The sequence below is a fragment of the Oncorhynchus kisutch genome, linkage group LG10 (genome assembly GCF_002021735.2).
Source record: "Oncorhynchus kisutch isolate 150728-3 linkage group LG10, Okis_V2, whole genome shotgun sequence".
Taxonomy (NCBI): Eukaryota; Metazoa; Chordata; class Actinopteri; order Salmoniformes; family Salmonidae; genus Oncorhynchus; species Oncorhynchus kisutch.
This window is the reverse complement of record NC_034183.2, coordinates 16,670,122-16,687,442: the sequence shown is the minus strand read 5'-3', so window position 1 is coordinate 16,687,442 and position 17,321 is coordinate 16,670,122. Positions and strand designations below refer to the sequence as shown.

The 17,321-nt window shown below is 44.2% G+C and overlaps 2 protein-coding genes across 7 annotated transcripts in view; one reads left to right on the top strand and one right to left on the bottom strand.

The window, feature by feature from the left end:
- The window catches only part of LOC109897832 (SRSF protein kinase 2), a 97,588-nt gene extending 90,096 nt beyond the window's left edge, over positions 1 to 7,492 (top strand). For 2 of the 6 annotated variants that reach the window (XM_031833220.1, XM_031833222.1), the window contains 2 exons: positions 2,923 to 3,015; positions 4,845 to 7,492. In XM_031833220.1, the coding sequence (XP_031689080.1) occupies positions 2,923 to 3,015; positions 4,845 to 5,029 (278 nt within the window). In that variant the 3' untranslated portion in view covers positions 5,030 to 7,492. Of the gene's footprint in view, positions 1 to 2,390; positions 2,484 to 2,922; positions 3,016 to 4,844 lie in introns of all 6 variants that reach the window. The other 4 variants (XM_031833219.1, XM_031833221.1, XM_031833223.1 and 1 more) reach the window with 2 other exon arrangements.
- A 92-nt stretch (positions 7,493 to 7,584) lies between these two features.
- Positions 7,585 to 16,113, bottom strand: adck2 (aarF domain containing kinase 2). Its single transcript, XM_020492431.2, has 8 exons — positions 15,939 to 16,113; positions 14,579 to 15,742; positions 10,892 to 11,038; positions 10,657 to 10,785; positions 9,754 to 9,849; positions 9,363 to 9,617; positions 9,017 to 9,199; positions 7,585 to 8,845 (listed from the first exon to the last, which is right to left on the bottom strand). Exons 2-8 carry the CDS (start codon positions 15,464 to 15,466, stop codon positions 8,705 to 8,707), a joined length of 1,839 nt encoding a protein of 612 aa, XP_020348020.1. The 5' UTR covers positions 15,467 to 15,742; positions 15,939 to 16,113; the 3' UTR covers positions 7,585 to 8,704.
- Positions 16,114 to 17,321: the final 1,208 nt, after the last annotated feature.

Here is a 17,321-nt window from a genome sequence, read left to right as displayed (position 1 = left end):
GGGTGAGGGAGAGCTTTGTATGCATCTGTGTGTGGAGTAAAGGTGGTCTAGAGTTTTTTTTCCCCACTCTGGTTGCACATTGAACATACTGGTAGAAATGAGGTAAAACGGATTTAAGCTTCCCTGCATTAAAGTCCCGGCCACTAGGAGCGCCGCCTCTGAACGAACGTTTTCCTGTTTTCTTATGGCGTTATACAGCTCATTGAGTGCGGTCTTAGTGCCAGCAGTTCTGTGCCACAGTTCTGTGGTGGTAAATAGACAGCTATGAAAAATATAGATGAAAACTCTCTTGGTAAATGGTGTGGTCTACAACTTATCATGAGATAATCTACCTCAGGCAAGCAAAACTTTGAGACTTCGTTAATATTAGATTTCGTGCACCAGCTGTTGTTTACAAATATACACAGACCGCCCCCCCCTTGTCTTACCGGAGGCAGCTGTTCTATCTTGCCGATGCCGCGAAAACCCCACTAGCTCTATGTTATCCAAGTCGTTGTTCAGCCACGACTCGGTGAAATATAAGATATTACAGTTTTTAATGTCCCGTTGGTAGGATATTTGTGTAATCCAGTGATTGTACGTTGGCTAATAGGACTAATGGTAGAGGCAGATTACCCATTTGCCGTCGGATCCTTATAAGGCACCCCGGCCTACGTCCCCGATAACTCTGTCTCTTCTTCATGCGAATGACGGGGATTTGGGCCTTGTCGGGTGTCTGGAGTAAATCCTTCATGTCCAACTCGTTAAAGAAAAAGTATTTGTCCAGTACGAGGTGAATAATCGCTGTCCTGGTATCCAGAAGCTCTTTTTGGTCATAAGAGCCGGTGGCAGAAACATTATGTACAAAATAAGTTACAAATAACACAAAAAACACACACAATAGCACAATTGGTTAGGAGTTCATAAAATTTGCAGCGATGTCCACTGGCGCCATTGTTAAAACCTTCACATCCACACCTTCTCGCTCCCTAAACCCCATCTATTCTGGCTCATGTCTGAATCCCCACCCACCCCAACCCCACAGTGTCACATCAACCCTCCTGTTGATCTGATGTCCAGCCACCCACATTTGACCCCATACATATTTCACCATACTATCAATATAAATGGCAAGTAGTAAATATGTATAAACAGATACTGCCATGATATCTTAATTGATGACAATGAGAGCCACTGATTTGTGTTCAGTTAGAATCAGACCATTATTTGGTGATGAGTCTCTCAGATTGAAAGATAATAGATGCATGTTTCTCTACTCCAAACCCACTGCACTCTCTACTCCATCTCACCACCTCTGATGTAGGGTCACTAACACTGAGCTCTCTGTCTCTACCTCTTTTTCACTTTCCCCTTCTTTCCCTTACCTCTCCCTTCCTTGCTTGTCCTCCTTTCTTCTCTTTTATCTCCCATTCCCTCCTCTCCGGTTCCTTGTCCTCCTTTCTTCTCTTTTATCTCCCATTCCCTCCTCTCCGGTTCCTTGTCCTCCTTTCTTCTCTTTTATCTCCCATTCCCTCCTCTCCGGTTCCTTGTCCTCCTTTCTTCTCTTTTATCTCCCATTCCCTCCTCTCCGGTTCCTTGTCCTCCTTTCTTCTCTTTTATCTCCCATTCCCTCCTCTCCGGTTCCTTGTCCTCCTTTCTTCTCTTTTATCTCCCATTCCCTCCTCTCCGGTTCCTTGTCCTCCTTTCTTCTCTTTTATCTCCCATTCCCTCCTCTCCGGTTCCTTGTCCTCCTTTCTTCTCTTTTATCTCCCATTCCCTCCTCTCCGGTTCCTTGTCCTCCTTTCTTCTCTTTTATCTCCCATTCCCTCCTCTCCGGGTTCCTTGTCCTCCTTTCTTCTCTTTTATCTCCCATTCCCTCCTCTCCGGTTCCTTGTCCTCCTTTCTTCTCTTTTATCTCCCATTCCCTCCTCTCCGGTTCCTTGTCCTCCTTTCTTCTCTTTTATCTCCCATTCCCTCCTCTCCGGTTCCTTGTCCTCCTTTCTTCTCTTTTATCTCCCATTCCCTCCTCTCCGGTTCCTTGTCCTCCTTTCTTCTCTTTTATCTCCCATTCCCTCCTCTCCGGTTCCTTGTCCTCCTTTCTTCTCTTTTATCTCCCATTCCCTCCTCTCCGGTTCCTTGTCATCCTTTCTTCTCTTTTATCTCCCATTCCCTCCTCTCCGGTTCCTTGTCCTCCTTTCTTCTCTTTTATCTCCCATTCCCTCCTCTCTGGTTCCTTGTCCTCCTTTCTTCTCTTTTATCTCCCATTCCCTCCTCTCCGGTTCCTTGTCCTCCTTTCTTCTCTCTCTCCTTTTCCTCCTTTCCCTGTTCCTCTTCCTCCTTTCTTCCTCTCTCCTCTTCCTCCTCCTCCTCCTCGTGTTCCTCTTCCTCCTTTCTCCCTCTCTCCTCTGTAGACCATATAGCCCACATCATTGAGCTGCTGGGCATTATTCCACGGCACTTTGCACTCTCCGGAAAATATTCCCGGGAGTTCTTCAACCGAAGAGGTAGCACTGAGGGAAAGTGCTGGTGGGACGGAGACACACAGATGCCTGAGCGCACACACTGACTCAGACAGTCAGATGGACACACAGGAATACTAATAGAGTGGAATGGGAATGATATAAGAAGTCCAAAAGCAATAAGGGTTTTTGCAGCAAATGGCCAACACACCATTGTTGTGAACAGTTGTTAAAGATAGAAAGGACATAAAGAGGGAATTGTACTGTATGTAATTCACACACACACTATCAAACCAGTTTAGGCATAGTCCTCTCCACTAACCTCTTGAGAGACTTACCGTCCCGTCAGTCTGTCTGTTAGTCAGTGTGGCGTGTCCAGGCAGCAGTGTGTCCGTCCGTCCCTTCAGCGTGTGCGTATGTTTGTGATGTAATGCTGTGCCGTGCCTGTTCTTTGGTGGTGTGGCCTGTGATGGCCGGGGTTCAGATCACATCGCTCTGATCATGGAGCTATTGGGGAAGGTTCCACGCAAAGTGGTCGCCGCCGGGAAGTACAGCCGAGAGTTTTTCTCCAAGAAAGGTAACGTCACGATGAGTCACTACCCCTATGCGGCAATGACAGGAACGGTATATCTCTAAATATTAGTACATGTACATACACAGTTTACACCATTGTTACACTTGTAACAAAGCTTGTAGTCTGCACACAGGTGGTTGGTGGCACCTTAATTTGGGAGAATGGGCTCGTGGTGACGACCTGAGCAGAATCAGTGGATTCAAATACATCAAACACATTATTTCCAGGTGTTTGATGCCATTCCATTTGCTCCGTTCTGGCCATTATTATGAGCCGTCCTCCCCTCAGCAGCCTCCACTGAGTCTGGAGTAGTGTGCAGTAGTATTTGTGGTGTGTGTCCACCTAGAAATACATACAATTCCTTAGAAATTGTGCCTAACATTACACTTAGAAAAAAGGGTTCCAAAAGGGTTCTTTGGCTGTCCCCATAGGAGAACCCTTTTTGTTTCCAGGTAGAACTCTTTTTGTTTCCAGGGAGAACCCCTTTGGGTTCCATGTAGAACCCTGTGTGCAAAGGATGGAACCCAAAAGGGTTCTACTTGGAACCAAAAAGGATTCTCCTATGGGGACAGTCAAAGAACCCTTTTAGGTTCTAGATGGCACTTTTTTTGTAAAAGTGTAGTTTAAGTTGAGTTCTCAAGATTTAGATTTAGTTATCTAGTTATCTAGCTAGTTACACCAGTAATACAATAGTCATATTCCCAGCCACTTGACTGAGTTCTGAGTACTATCCTCCCTGAGTCTACGGCCTGTCTGCCAGTCTATGTGTGTTACACCTGTGTCTCTCTCTGCCGGTCTCTGCTCCTGGTAAGTGGTGTGTCTGTAGAAACCATCTAGCTCTCACAGTCTCACGTCAAAATTAAACGTTCATCCATGTTTCTGAAATGTCGAACATTCGAAGTTGTTCCGAACGTCAAATTTCATGTGTTTAAGGTTAAGTTTAGGCATTAACTCTGAATTTTTAAGGTTAGGTATTAACTCTGAATGGTTAAGGTTAGGTATTAACTCTGAATGGTTAACCTGTTAAGCGTTAAGGTTTGAGATAGGCTTAAAACAAAAATAAGAAAACAACTGGATGGATTCGAACATGCAACCTTTGGCACCAAAGGCAGATGCTTACGCCCATCTTCGTCCACAACGCCGTAGCAAAACTGAACCCTACTTGAAGGTAACAGTGCTCACCGTTGCCCCTAGTGGCTGGCTTCCACATCTCCCCATGTCCTCAGACATGGATGGACGTTGAATACTGACTTGTATCACGGGTGACCTGGCTGGTAGAAACAGCATGCTACCCTGCTTCTACCCTGCTTCTCTCATGTTCTAGTCATGGGGCTCTAATATTCTGATTGATGCTCTCTCTCCCTCAAAGGTCTTGTCGGCTCTAAATTATGTCTTAATTCACTCCTTTTATCTCTCTATGGTGTTCATGTGTTCTGACTGACTCCCAGTCAGACACTGCTCCAGGCTCTTGATTTGCCTTTCTTGGGCTGTCTCTCAATAGTCAGAATATTGTTTCCTTTCCTTCATCTACACTGTAAATAATTATAAATAATAAGGTCAGTGAAAGCAATATGGGGAAGCCTTGCTTCCACCCATTCAGTGTTGATGAAAGCAAAGACACATAGAAAGGATGCCACTACAGAGTATTGAGATGCGGCCCGAGTTCTACTGTCTCTTCTTTTTTTATTCTCTCTCTTTGTACTGCACTCTCACTCTTTCTCATTGTAAGTCTTTAAATAGCATTGCACTGTAACTTATTACTCTTCATTTCTGTCTCTCTGTCTTTCTCTCACTCCCTCCCCCCATCCCTCTCTCTCTACTTCCCGCTGTAGGTGAACTGAGGCACATCACCAAGTTGAAGCCCTGGTCTCTGTTTGATGTGTTGGTGGAGAAGTACGGCTGGGCACCAGAGGACGCCGGCCACTTCACCCACTTCCTGCTGCCCATGCTGGAGATGGTCCCAGAGAAGAGGGCGTCAGCCGGGGACTGCCTCAGCCACCCCTGGCTCAACTCGTAGCGACACCAGCCCCCACCACACTAGCGGCAGCCTCCACAACCTGCTCAAAGCCAGGCACTCGAGGCTGGAGAGAGAGGGAGGGAGGAGGGGGTGTGGGGGGGTACACGGGGTTCCCGTTTCTCGGGCCCTCCCTGCCTTGTCCTGAGCACGCCACACACATACACATAGGCATACACACATACAACACAGATGCCCACAGACCCTCAGCAGAAACCACAAAGCTGTCAAAGACCAGATAGAGAGAGGCTGCTCCCACTGCTGTCCTCCCCATAGGTCCCATACAACCCCTCACAGGAAGAATAGAGGGCCCCAGGAAGGAGTCAAACTCCCACAGTTCTAAACAGGCAGGACAGCGATCCCTACACAACATGAGCAGCCATGGTCGGGACAGTGTCTCCTACTTAGAAAGACCAATTCAGTCTAAACAGAGACTAAGCCACCCATATGAATGGGTTCTCTGCAACATCTCGGCCAGTTTTCTCCTGTCCAGTCTTCTCCTGTCTTATCTGGAGCATAATTGGTTTCCAAATAGAAGTCAATAAGAACCTCTGTCAGAATGCTGACTGTGTAATTGCTCCATCTGCCTGACCTTACAGGAGCACAGCCCAAACCTGCTGAGGCAGAAGTGTGTATATGTGTGCTTGTGTATATATGTGAGTCTTTGTTATTAGTGTGTGTCTACACTGCCCAGTCTGTAGGTGTGTGTGAATGTCCCTCTCCTACAAAGGAGAAGCAACAACACTTCCAGATTAGGAGTTGCCCTTTTATCCTACTCTTCCTCTCCTCTCATCTCCCTTCAGCCCCTGCCCCACTCCCCCTCTCTGTAGGGGTACCTCAGGCCCCTGCTCCCCCCTCCATGCCAGGACTGAAACAGTGTCACTGAACTGTTTACAGCCCCCCACCCCCCCACCCAAAGCTCCAGTCCCCTGCCCCGTACAGCCCCCTCCCAACACTGAGCTGCATGCCAGTCCCGGGCCACTGCAGAGACACGGAGGGCAGCCAGCCCACCAGGGGTCTCCAGAACTGAAACGCTGCCACACAGACAGACAAACAGGGCACGGAACAAACAAAGATCCTAAAAGACTGATGATCGATGAACCGGACTGCTTCTTCTGCAAGAGTGAAATGCATGGAGAGGCTGATTGATTGACAGGATGGGATGATGATGGACAGGTGTTACTTAGTTGTGCGTTTCATTGGTTCATTTGTTTTTTATCTATGTTTTTGTTTTCTTCTCCTGTCTTTTATTTTGAAGGTGAAGGTGCCACTTGCGCTAACCTTTTTGGTGCCTCGTGTGAGGATAGCGAAGTTCCTCATGTTCACTTTTTCAAATCGTTCCTCCCTTTAACCTTTGACATTCCTGATCCAGTCACACCATTCCTCTCTTCCTCTGTATCCCAAAAACAAGAACAATCCTTGAGTCCCTGTGGCGTGGCAGCTTTACCAGATCTGATTATCCCCCTTATTACCTACAGACGAAACTCTCCATCTTTGATCCTGAGCTTCTCCAGAAGGGGTTCGTCAAATGGAGGTTGCACTTGTCTTTGTAGGATGTCGTTCAGGGATTTACCTTTACATTTTACCTTTTAGTCATTTAGTAAGAGCGAATTACAGTAGTGAGTGCATACATTTTACTTTTTCGTACTGGTCCCCTGTGGGAATCAAACCCACAACCCTGGCGTTGCAAGCACCGTGCTCTACCAACTGAGCCACACGGGAATTACCTTTGTACATAACTCGAAGATCCGGCTCCGGAGAGACGATCGACCGACAGATTTGAAACAAATGCACGCATCATTCCTAAAAGAGGCTGTCACGGACACTGGCCTGCACCCCCAGAGCAGACAGTGGCGAGAGGCTAAACCACTCTGGAGGCCACGAAGTGTAATGTGAAACTGCGCCACTTTGTGGCTGATGAGGGTACTGCATTGATGCAGTGCAGCATCTCTGTGCGAATGCTCCAAACGTTCCACTCCACTGCTCTCTCACGCTCATCACAATTAAAAGTCCAGTTGCCTATTTTTCGCAATAAAATTAAAATGAGTATGTAAAGGGGGAGGAATTTTTTTAACAATTTCATTTAATGTAAAAAAAAGAGGAAATAAAAGAAGCAAATTTCTCTGTTGTGACAGTGACCGATTCTCGTCCTATTGAGGTGATTGTGTTGGTTTGTTTAGAGATGTTTTTCATTTATTTTGTAATTATTACTGTCACTATTATTATGATTAGTTATTTTCTACTCAGTTGTTACCTCTTCCTCCCCTACTCTATGGACAACGCTGCTCTGTTTGGACTCGTGACAGTGAAGAACATTTTCAACATTTTTCAATTAGGATATTTTTTTTGTCACCAAAAGCTCCTGATCGCACTCTTTCAGCCATGCTGACTGTTCTTCCTGACAGAATTGTGTCTCTTGTCTGTGTTTTTCATTGACAGATTTAATAAAATTGTAAATTAATGGAGTCCTCTGGCTTGTGGTCTTTGACAGTTTAGGATATTACTAGTATTTAGTAAAAACTGCTCATCATCAAGACACAATGAAAACAAAGGCAAAGTTTTTGATGCATTATTTAATGATCTAACCATATAAAATATATTTCACTAGCGAGTGTAAAAATACTTAAAAATGGCAATGTAGTGTTATCATACAGAATGGGGAGGTCAGTTGACTTGACACACCGTGGTATATTCTAATACACACTAAAAGGAAGATTTTGCCTAGCCATCAGACATGATTCTAAACGCATTACCTTGTCCTAACAATACCCTGAGATTGCTAGAATGGTATAAAATGATATACTAAGGATTGTCACTAATTCAGATATGTTAACTCACTTCTATTTTATTCAATGGAAAAATAGTCTGTAGTGCTGACAAATAGTGTAAGCACAACATTCTCTTTTTTTCTTATTTTTTTAACACAGAAATCACATGGGCATTTAAGTATAAATGATGACAGTTAATCTGACTAGCATGTAAGGTAAGGAACCATTTACCATTTTTGGATACTTTAAATCAAGCAATTATTCACATTTCACAGGTAAAAAGTACACACTACAAGGTATATTCAGTCAGTCACTAATGTAACATGCAGAGGCCCAAGATTTTTTACAGACCATGTGACCAAGAAACTCTGGGCCCTAAATATGAGATATCCATGGCTGTGTTTGAGAGCATCAATTCTGCTGACTGACCAACAAATCACCTTACATCATACACATGATTTGTAGATACATTGGGGCAAAAAACAGCCCCAAAACATCACTGCTCTAGAGGAGATCTGCATGGGGGAATGGGCCAAAATACCAGCAACAGTGTGTGAAAATCTTGTGAAGACTTACGTTTGACCGCTGTCATTGCCAACAAAGGGTATATAACAAAGTATTGAAATAAACTTTTGTTATTGACCAAATACTTAGTTTGCAAATAAATTCATAAAAAATCCTACAATGTGATTTTCTTGAGAAAAAAAATCTAATTTTGTCTGTCATAGTTGAAGTGTACCTATGATGAAAATTACAGGCCTCATCTTTTTAAGTGGGAGAACTTGCACAATTGGTGGCTGACTAAATACTTTTTTTGCCCAACTGTATGTCAGCCTGCTCAGTTGGTGATGCTCTCAAACACTGCCTATTTCTGTGTTGCTCAGATGTGGTGGTATGCGGGTGAGAGGGGTCAGAGGAGGGAGGCAGCGTTCTTGAGCAGCAGAGGCTTGGCCAGCTCCAGTATGTCCAGGTTCGGGTCCAGAGACCTCCCCAGCCCCTCCAGCACCATGATGGCAAACACAATGGACGCAAAGTTACTCTCCAACTTCACCTGAGGGGCAAACAAACCACAAGGTCAAGAGAAGTCTTGGTAATAGACTCATATACTGTACATTCAGTAAATTAAGTCAATGTGAGATGTCTAGACATGACTATTGATATTACAGAAAAGGTTGGTGGTTTTGAAACTAGACTCTCTCACTCCAGGACTGGTTTTATTTACCTTGTGGGTGATGAGCAATCCAAAGACTCTGGATAGCAAATCAGTTACTTGGACCTTCCCCAGTGAGAGAGTGTTGCTGAGGGCATGGTCCACCAGCTCTGCCATCTCCTTCTTGAACCGTGGCACGTCCTGGCACTCATTGGTCCTGGCATGGTTCAGGATCAGCTCTGCCACCTGTTCCCCCTAAACATAACAGCTATGGATGTTAGAAGCTCATGACACCATTGGATACCCCATCCCAATGTTCAAGGCAAGTGAGAAGCCTCATAAACCCTCTTTGGCCTACTCTGGAGCTTCTAGGGCAAGTTCTAAATTCATGTTTGTGTGTGGTGCGTGCGTCTCTCACCTGTCGTAGCACCACGGCGGTGAACACGGCTCTGAAGTTCCTACGGTCTCTGTCGTTGAGCTGTGCCACGATGCCAGCGTCCAGAAGTACCAGCTGCAGAGGGGCCGGGGCCGGCCTCATGCTCACCACCACTGTGTCACACAGGTCCGTCAGGGTGACCCTTTCCTGGGGGTCGTTGTTCCCTCCCCCCCTGCTACATTGGACCAGGATGTTACCCGGGTGCAGGTCCGCATGCACAAAGTTATCCACAAACACCTATACAAACATACATAGGAGGATACGGAGCTGGTAAGCTTGATTCAATGTTAAGAAAGAAGAAGGTATATGAAGGGTTTCAAATATGTATTTCCAGTTGCAAATGTCACAATGAGGGACATGCTTAGGCCCTCACCATCTTGAGAAGTGTCTCCACTCCCATCCTGGCAATTCTCTGTTTCACCTTTAGAGGGACCTCCGGTCTCAGGTAGTTGGAGATGGGCTCACTCTCCTGAAACAGTAAACAGGTTACTTATTCAATAGCGATGGTTAAGGTGTCTCTTTCGACTAATATCATTAATTTGATTCAGTAATGCCCAGAGCAAGCAGGACCCACTACTGGTAAACGATGAACTGAAAACTTAACACAGAATACTCGTTCACCATAGGGGGCATATTGGAGCTGACATTTGTGACTGAGACTTGTAAAAGTGTGCTTTAAACAACTGGCATTTGTGCCTGCTAGACATACAAATAAAATTATTTATAGGTTCCTTTGAAACAAGGTCCAGTTGCGGCCGCAACTTGACTAGAGTGTGAATGACTCATGACGGAATGCAATTGCTTGACTGTCGTGAGGGTGATAAGCACAATATCGCTTGACGAACTGCAGCAGCCCCCCAAACAATTAGTTCTCGAGTTCAAGTTCGTTGAGCAGAGACTGTGTATGTTTTGGTTCTACAACGCTGTGTCCATCATAACAATCCATAATCAATCAATTGCATTCATTCTAGCACCATGTGATCAACAATCAGTTGTTAAGCATGTCTTCATTCTCTATGATGCCTGCAGCATGATCTATTTTTCTACGTGCACATATGATAGACAGTTGCAGAGCACGTCGCCTGGAGCCGCTGAGCATGTATTAATCCTGCTGTAGGAATCATTGTGGCAAGCAGGCCAAAACGTGACTCGACTCGTTCAAAAAGAACGAATCACTATTATTCGACCTCTCCCATAGATTTTTTTTACTTGTGTTGTGTCATTACTTTCTTCTATTCATATTTGGCATTGTGGTGAAGGTGCCGTCTCAACTCACCTCAAAGGTTTCCACTAAAATTGACCTGGTGACAAATGGTCGAAGAGGAGTTGGGAACTTGACAAAATCAACATCCTTGAAATTCTCCCGGAATTTTTCGATGTTATTGGCTTCAAACCGCAGGTCAATCTACAATAAAACAGGATATTCAATCCCTAAAAACTGCACTTGAAATAGTTCAAACCTACAGCTATTCAATTGGCACTCAAAGTGTGTGTGTCCTGGAGTTGTCTACCTGTTTGGTCATGAGCACCTCAAACTCCTCCACTATCTCAGGCAGGCTCAGCCATTTGAATCCAGGCAGACAGTTGATGAGCCAGCTGCCTGCCCTCATCAGTAGCATGTCAATCTCTACCTGTCTCCTGATTCCTGGATGAAGCACCTGGACAGAGAGAAGAGGAGGAGATGAAGAGGAAAGAGGAGGGCATTTATTGCATGTTGTTTCCTAACAAAATCATGTCCCATATATAATAAGTCAATTTGAGTACAGATGCACCTCAAAACATTTAACGAATTCCCTGCCTGTGACTTTTAGCACACCCTCTCTCAGGGACACAAACTCTAACTTTCAAACTCCTGCAGTAGGCTCCCCTTCCCCTCTAGAGCCTAGGTTATGGGTAGTAAACTGGCCCTTCACACCTCTGGCCCTAGAGTCCTTCCATGTCAATTCAAAAACACCCCCCCAATCTCAGATTGTGCCGAAATTGTTTCTGTAGTTAGAAACAGATAAGATTAGCATTCCTGAAACATTATTTTGTTCAATCGAGCTAATTGATTGCATCCAAATTGGCCCTTTAAAATTATTTGGATTCACATAATATTCAAATATAGTACCCAAAATCTGATTTGAACCAACATTTTTCCTATCTGAGTAAGACGTGAGGAATCCAATAAAATGGTCAAAAGCCATACAGTATGTTCTCTATATCTGACAAGTAATATGGAGCTGCGACTTGGAGTATTGCTTTTTCATCCTATGTAATGTATTCCCTGTGAATCAAGTGTTGTTTTTTTCCCTGTTCAATTAACCATTTGCAGCTTTAGGTGGAAAACCAATAGCTTTTGCTCATGATGAAAATAAATTGTGTGGTCATCCTGAAGTCAAGCCAGTCCTCCATGAAAGCAATTGCTTGACATCATGGGAAAAATCAAAAGAAGTCAGCCAAGAACTCAGGAAAAAAATTGTAGACCTCCACAAGTCTGGTTCATCCTTGGGAGCAATTTCCAAATGCCTGAAGGTACCACGTTCATCTGTACAAACAATAGTACGCAAGTATAAACACCATGGGACCACGCAGCCATCATACCGCTCAAGAAGGAGACGCGTTCTGTCTCCTAGAGATGAACGTACTTTAGTGCGAAAAGTGCAAATCAATTCCAGAACAACAGCAAAGGACCTTGTGAAGATGCTGGAGGAAACAGGTACAAAAGTATCTATATCCACAGTAAAAGGAGTCATATTTCGACATAACCTGAAAGGCCGCTCAGCAAGTAAGAAGCCACTGCTCCAAAACTGCCATTAAAAAAGCCAAACTACGGTTTGCAACTGCACATGGGGACAAAGATCGTACTTTTTGGAGAAATGTCCTCTGGTCTGATGAAACAAAAAAAGAACTGTTTGGCCATAATGACCATCATTATGTTTGGAGGAAAAAGGGGGAGGCTTGCAAGCCGAAGAACAACATTCCAACCGTGAAGCACGGGGTGGCAGCATCATGTTGTGGGAGTGACTTGCTGCAGGAGGGACTGATGCACTTCACAAAATAGATGGCAGGAAGATTATGTGGATACATTGAAGCAACATCTCAAGACATCAGTCAGGAAGTTAAAGCTTGGTCGCAAATGGAATCTTCCAAATGGACAATGACCCCAAGCAAACTTCCAAAGTTGTTGCAAAATGGCTAAAGGACAACAAAGTCAAGGTATTGGAGTGGCCATCACCAAGCCCTGACATCAATCCTATAGAAGATTTGTGGGCAGAACTGAAAAAGCGTGTGCGAGCAAGGAGGCCCACAAACCTGACTCAGTTACACCAGCTCTGTCAGGAGGAATGTGCCAAAACTCACCCAACTTATTGTGGGAAGCTTGTGGAAGGCTACCCAAAATGTTTGACCCAAGTTAAACAATTTAAAGCAATGCTACCAAATACTAATTGAGTGTATGTAAACTTCTGACCCACTGGGACTGTGATGAAAGAAACAAAAGCTGAAATATATCATTCTCTACTATTATTCCTACATTACACATTCTTAAAATAAAGTGGTGATCCTAACTGACTGAAGGGAATTTTTACAAGGATTAAATGTCAGGAATTGTGAAAAACTGATTTGGCATATGTGCAAATGTACTTGGCTAAGGTGCATGTAAACATCCGACTTCAACTGTATTAGAGGTCAACCGATTAATCTTAATGGCCGATTAATTAGGGCCAATTTCAAGTTTTCATAACAATCGGAAATCGGTATTTTTGGACACCAATTTGGCCATCTTTTTTTTTTTAACACCCTTATTTAACTAGGCAAGTCAGTTAAGAACACATTCTTAATTTCAATGACGGCCTAGGAACGGTGGGTTAACTGCCTTGTTCAGGGGCACAACGACAGATTTTTACCTTGTCAGCTCGGGGGATTCAGTATTGCAACCTTACAGTTAACTAGTCTAACGCTCTAACCACCTGATTACATTGCACTCCATGAGGAGCCTGCCTGTTATGCGAATGCAGTAGAAGCCAAGGTAAGTTGCTAGCTAGCATTAAACTTATCTTATAAAAATCAATCAATCATAATCACTAGTTAACTACACATGGTTGATGATATTACTAGTTTATCTAGCGTGTCCTGCGTTGCATATAATCGATGCGGTGCGTATCGTTGCTCCAACGTGTACCTAACCATAAACATCAATGCCTTTCTTAAAATCAATACACAGAAGTATATATGAAGTATATATTTCTAAACCTGCATATTTAGCTAAAAGAAATCCAGGTTAGCAGGCAATATTAATCAGGTGAAATTGTGTCACTTCTCAGTGTATATGCAACAGTTTGGGCCACCTCATTTGCCAGAATTTTACGTAATTATGACATAACATTGAAGGTTGTGCAATGTAACAGCAATATTTAGACTTATGGATGCCACCCGTTAGATAAAATACGGAACGGTTCTGTATTTCATTGAAAGAATAAACGTCTTGTTTTCGAGATGATAGTTTCCGGATTCGACCATATTAATGACCTACGGCTCGTATTACTGTGTTTTATTATGTTATAATTAAGTCTATGATTTGATAGAGCAGTCTGACTGAGCAGTGGTAGGCACCAGCAGGCTCGTAAGCATTCATTCAAACAGCACTTTCATACATTTCGCTGTGCATAAAGCATTGCGCTGTTTATGACTTCAATCCCATCAACTCCCGAGATTAGGCTGTTGTAACCGATGTGAAATGGCTAGCTAGTTAGCGGGGTGCGCGCTAATAGCGTTTCAAACGTCACTCCCTCTGAGACTTGGAGTGGTTGTTCCCCTTGCTCTACATGGGTAACGCTGCTTCGAGTGTGGTTGTTGTCGATGTGTTCCTGGTTCGAGCCCAGGTAGCGGCGAGGAGAGGGATGGAAGCTATACTGTTACACTGGCAATACTAAAGTGCCTATAAGAACATCCAATAATCAAAGGTTAATGAAATACAAATGGTAGAGAGAAATAGTCCTATAATTCCTATAATAACTACGACCTAAAATGTCTTACCTGAGAATATTGAAGACTCCACACGGCGCCCAAAAATACCGATTTCCGATTGTTATGAAAACTTGAAATTGGCCCTAATTAATCGGCCATTCCGATTAATCGGTCGACCTCTAGTCTGAATACTTCCGAATGCACTGCGTAGATTTACATTCATACTTTCCCTCATGTTGACTGATACCCACCTTAATAGCTACAGGAATCAGATGCTCTTTCTCTGTACCGTCCCCATTAGGGGCATCTGTGTAGCTCCTCTCCCTGGTTTCATGATGGCCCTCGTCCTCCTCATCCTCTTTCCCCTTCCACAGCCCCCTAAAAGTCCCCAGGACACCCTTTAGTCCCAGGATCTCCCAGGCCTCCAGCATATCCTCTCTCTCCATCTCCTCCACCAGGGCCTGGAAGGCTGTGTCCTCCACGCTGTCCACCCTGGCCCATCCCCGGTACACCTGAGCCACGCATCCTGACCCCACAGGCTCCCTGTCCTCAAACACAAACAGCCTCCTCCAGCCCTCCCCGAATGCTCGGCGCAGACACTGCTTGGTGTGGGCCCAGCAGTGGGGACGCACACGCACGTGCAGCCTGGAAAAACATTCACAGAAGTCCTGGGAGAAGATGTCCCTGCGTGTGCTGGCCCACTGGCCCAGCTTAATGAAGGTAGGACCAGAGGTCTCAGTGACCCACAGCAGGGCAGCCAGCCAGCGAGAGGCCCAGTAAGAGGAGATGACAGTCAGAGGATAGAGCAACAGGAGCGGGCCGAACTTCAGGAGTAACACCAGGGCGCGCAGGCTGAGGCGCAAGAAGAACACCAGCTTGTGCACCTGGACTTTGGCTACAGACTTCCTGTCTGTAGTCTGGGGTGCCAGAGAGGCCTCTTGGCATCTTGCCATACAGGATGTGGCATTCACTGCTCCCCAGCACAGCAGGGTGACCTTTGGCATCTGGGTTAAAATCTGGCCTCTTTTGACAAGACATGTTCTAGTGCTAGGTATGAGTCGGACTCTTACAGAACTTCCAACTCTATGGACGGTGTACCTTAGGTTTAAGAGGAAGCTTCTGGCACTCAATGCAGCCATAACTATGATGATAATATCGCTAACACGTCATTTAAAAAGTAGATTTGAAAAAGTCTAAAATGATAGATAAAACATTGTCCACAAGTTTTCACAATAGTGACTAAACATAGCTATTATTGTTTGGAAGTTATCCACATTACAGCTTCAATTGCTGACAGATATTGATAATTGGCTTCCAATCATTGCCCCTTCGAACTGCTTGCTCACAATTCCACAGATGCGTCATAGCTGAGGACAGACATAGCCCACCTATGTCCTCTTTGAAAACATGTCCCACTGTAAATCAAGAAGAATTCAAAATAAGTTCAACTAGCTAGTATCAAAGGACTGCAAGGTATATTGACATTAATTTAAGGGGCTACAGTCATTAAGCCTAGGCTATATAGCTGAACTGTGATACAGAGGCTTGCTTAGCTACGTTAGCTAGCTATGAGTAATATGACTAGTCTATTGCCATGTAAACACATATTACCTCAAAATGAGTACGTGACCAATCAAACCGTCATGTCCTTTCTTCAGTCAACATGCAGCACGCTCAACACTAGCTAATATATTATCAAATCATTCAATAGAAGATATCAACCTCAACTAGCATATATTTTCATTGAAAACATAATTGCAAAACAACGGGTAACTTCCGGGTGTCTACGTCACTTTACAGGGGTGTGATCATTTATACAAATAGTTGCAAAAGTTTTATTGTGCAACAGTAACTAGCGTTTCTATTGGATAGGTTCATCAAACAGGGCGGGACCTAGCCGAATCTGTCAATAGAAACGCTAGTTTTCGTTTCACGTTTGCAACTGTTTTGCGTAATGATTACACTCCAGATGCCGAAGTCTTAAAGCGATAGGCACCTAATAAAAAAACAGCCACATCCATATAATAATGTAATGGGTTGGGGAAAACTCCTCGTAAGGTAATATGCCCCCAACATGATCAAGTTATTTCAATATATTAAGCTTAGGTTTTAGGTTTTATCAAATACATATGTTTTGTGCAGGAATTCACACATTCACTGTGCAGATGTTGGGTTGTCCAAAAGAGGGAGACAGAGGAGAAGGTGAGATACAGACAATGGTTTCAGTGCTTAGAATAGCTGTCCAAGTGTTTGCCTTATCATTAGATCAATTATTTAATTGAACATGTTGTCATCGATAGGGCTTCATCTATCAAAAACTGATAGTATCATTCCTAGTCATGGTGCGTCTCTCTGGACAGAGGGCCTCCACATCCCAGCTGAGTAGAGAGGACAAGGAAATGGGGATCTATCCACACAAAAGTTAGGAGAAATGCCAAACAGATGTTATTGCCACCATCCTGTCCCCTCAGCCATTGATGGGGAAATGCAGGCTTTTCAAATCTCTCCTGCACTTCAAAGAGAGAGGTCAGACCTTGGCCCTGAAGGTCACAGAGTTTGTTGCTGTGGTTCTATGCCATGTTGGAGTCACTGATATTTGTGAAGGGTAGCCTAGGAAAGGGTAAGGTAGTTTAGTTCAACTCATTGAACTCTCTCAGTGAGAACCCAGAGAGACTATAACCACACCAGTGGAGGCTGCTGAGGGGAGGATGGAAGGGTACCAACCACATGGAAACCATGTCTTTGATGTGTTTGATTTCATTCCATTGACTCCATTCCAGCCATTATCGGGAGCTGTCTTCCCCTCAGCAGCCTCTGCTGAACCAAACAAGTAGTTATGTTTTACTGATACAATAAAAATACAGTCCTATGCCTTTATTAGCCTTAATTGTCATCAAAATGTCAGACTCACATCTAACTTATATTTTCTGTCGCTCTTTTTTTTCTGAGACAGTGGGAGTCTCATGTGTCAGTCATCTAGTGAGGTAACTATAA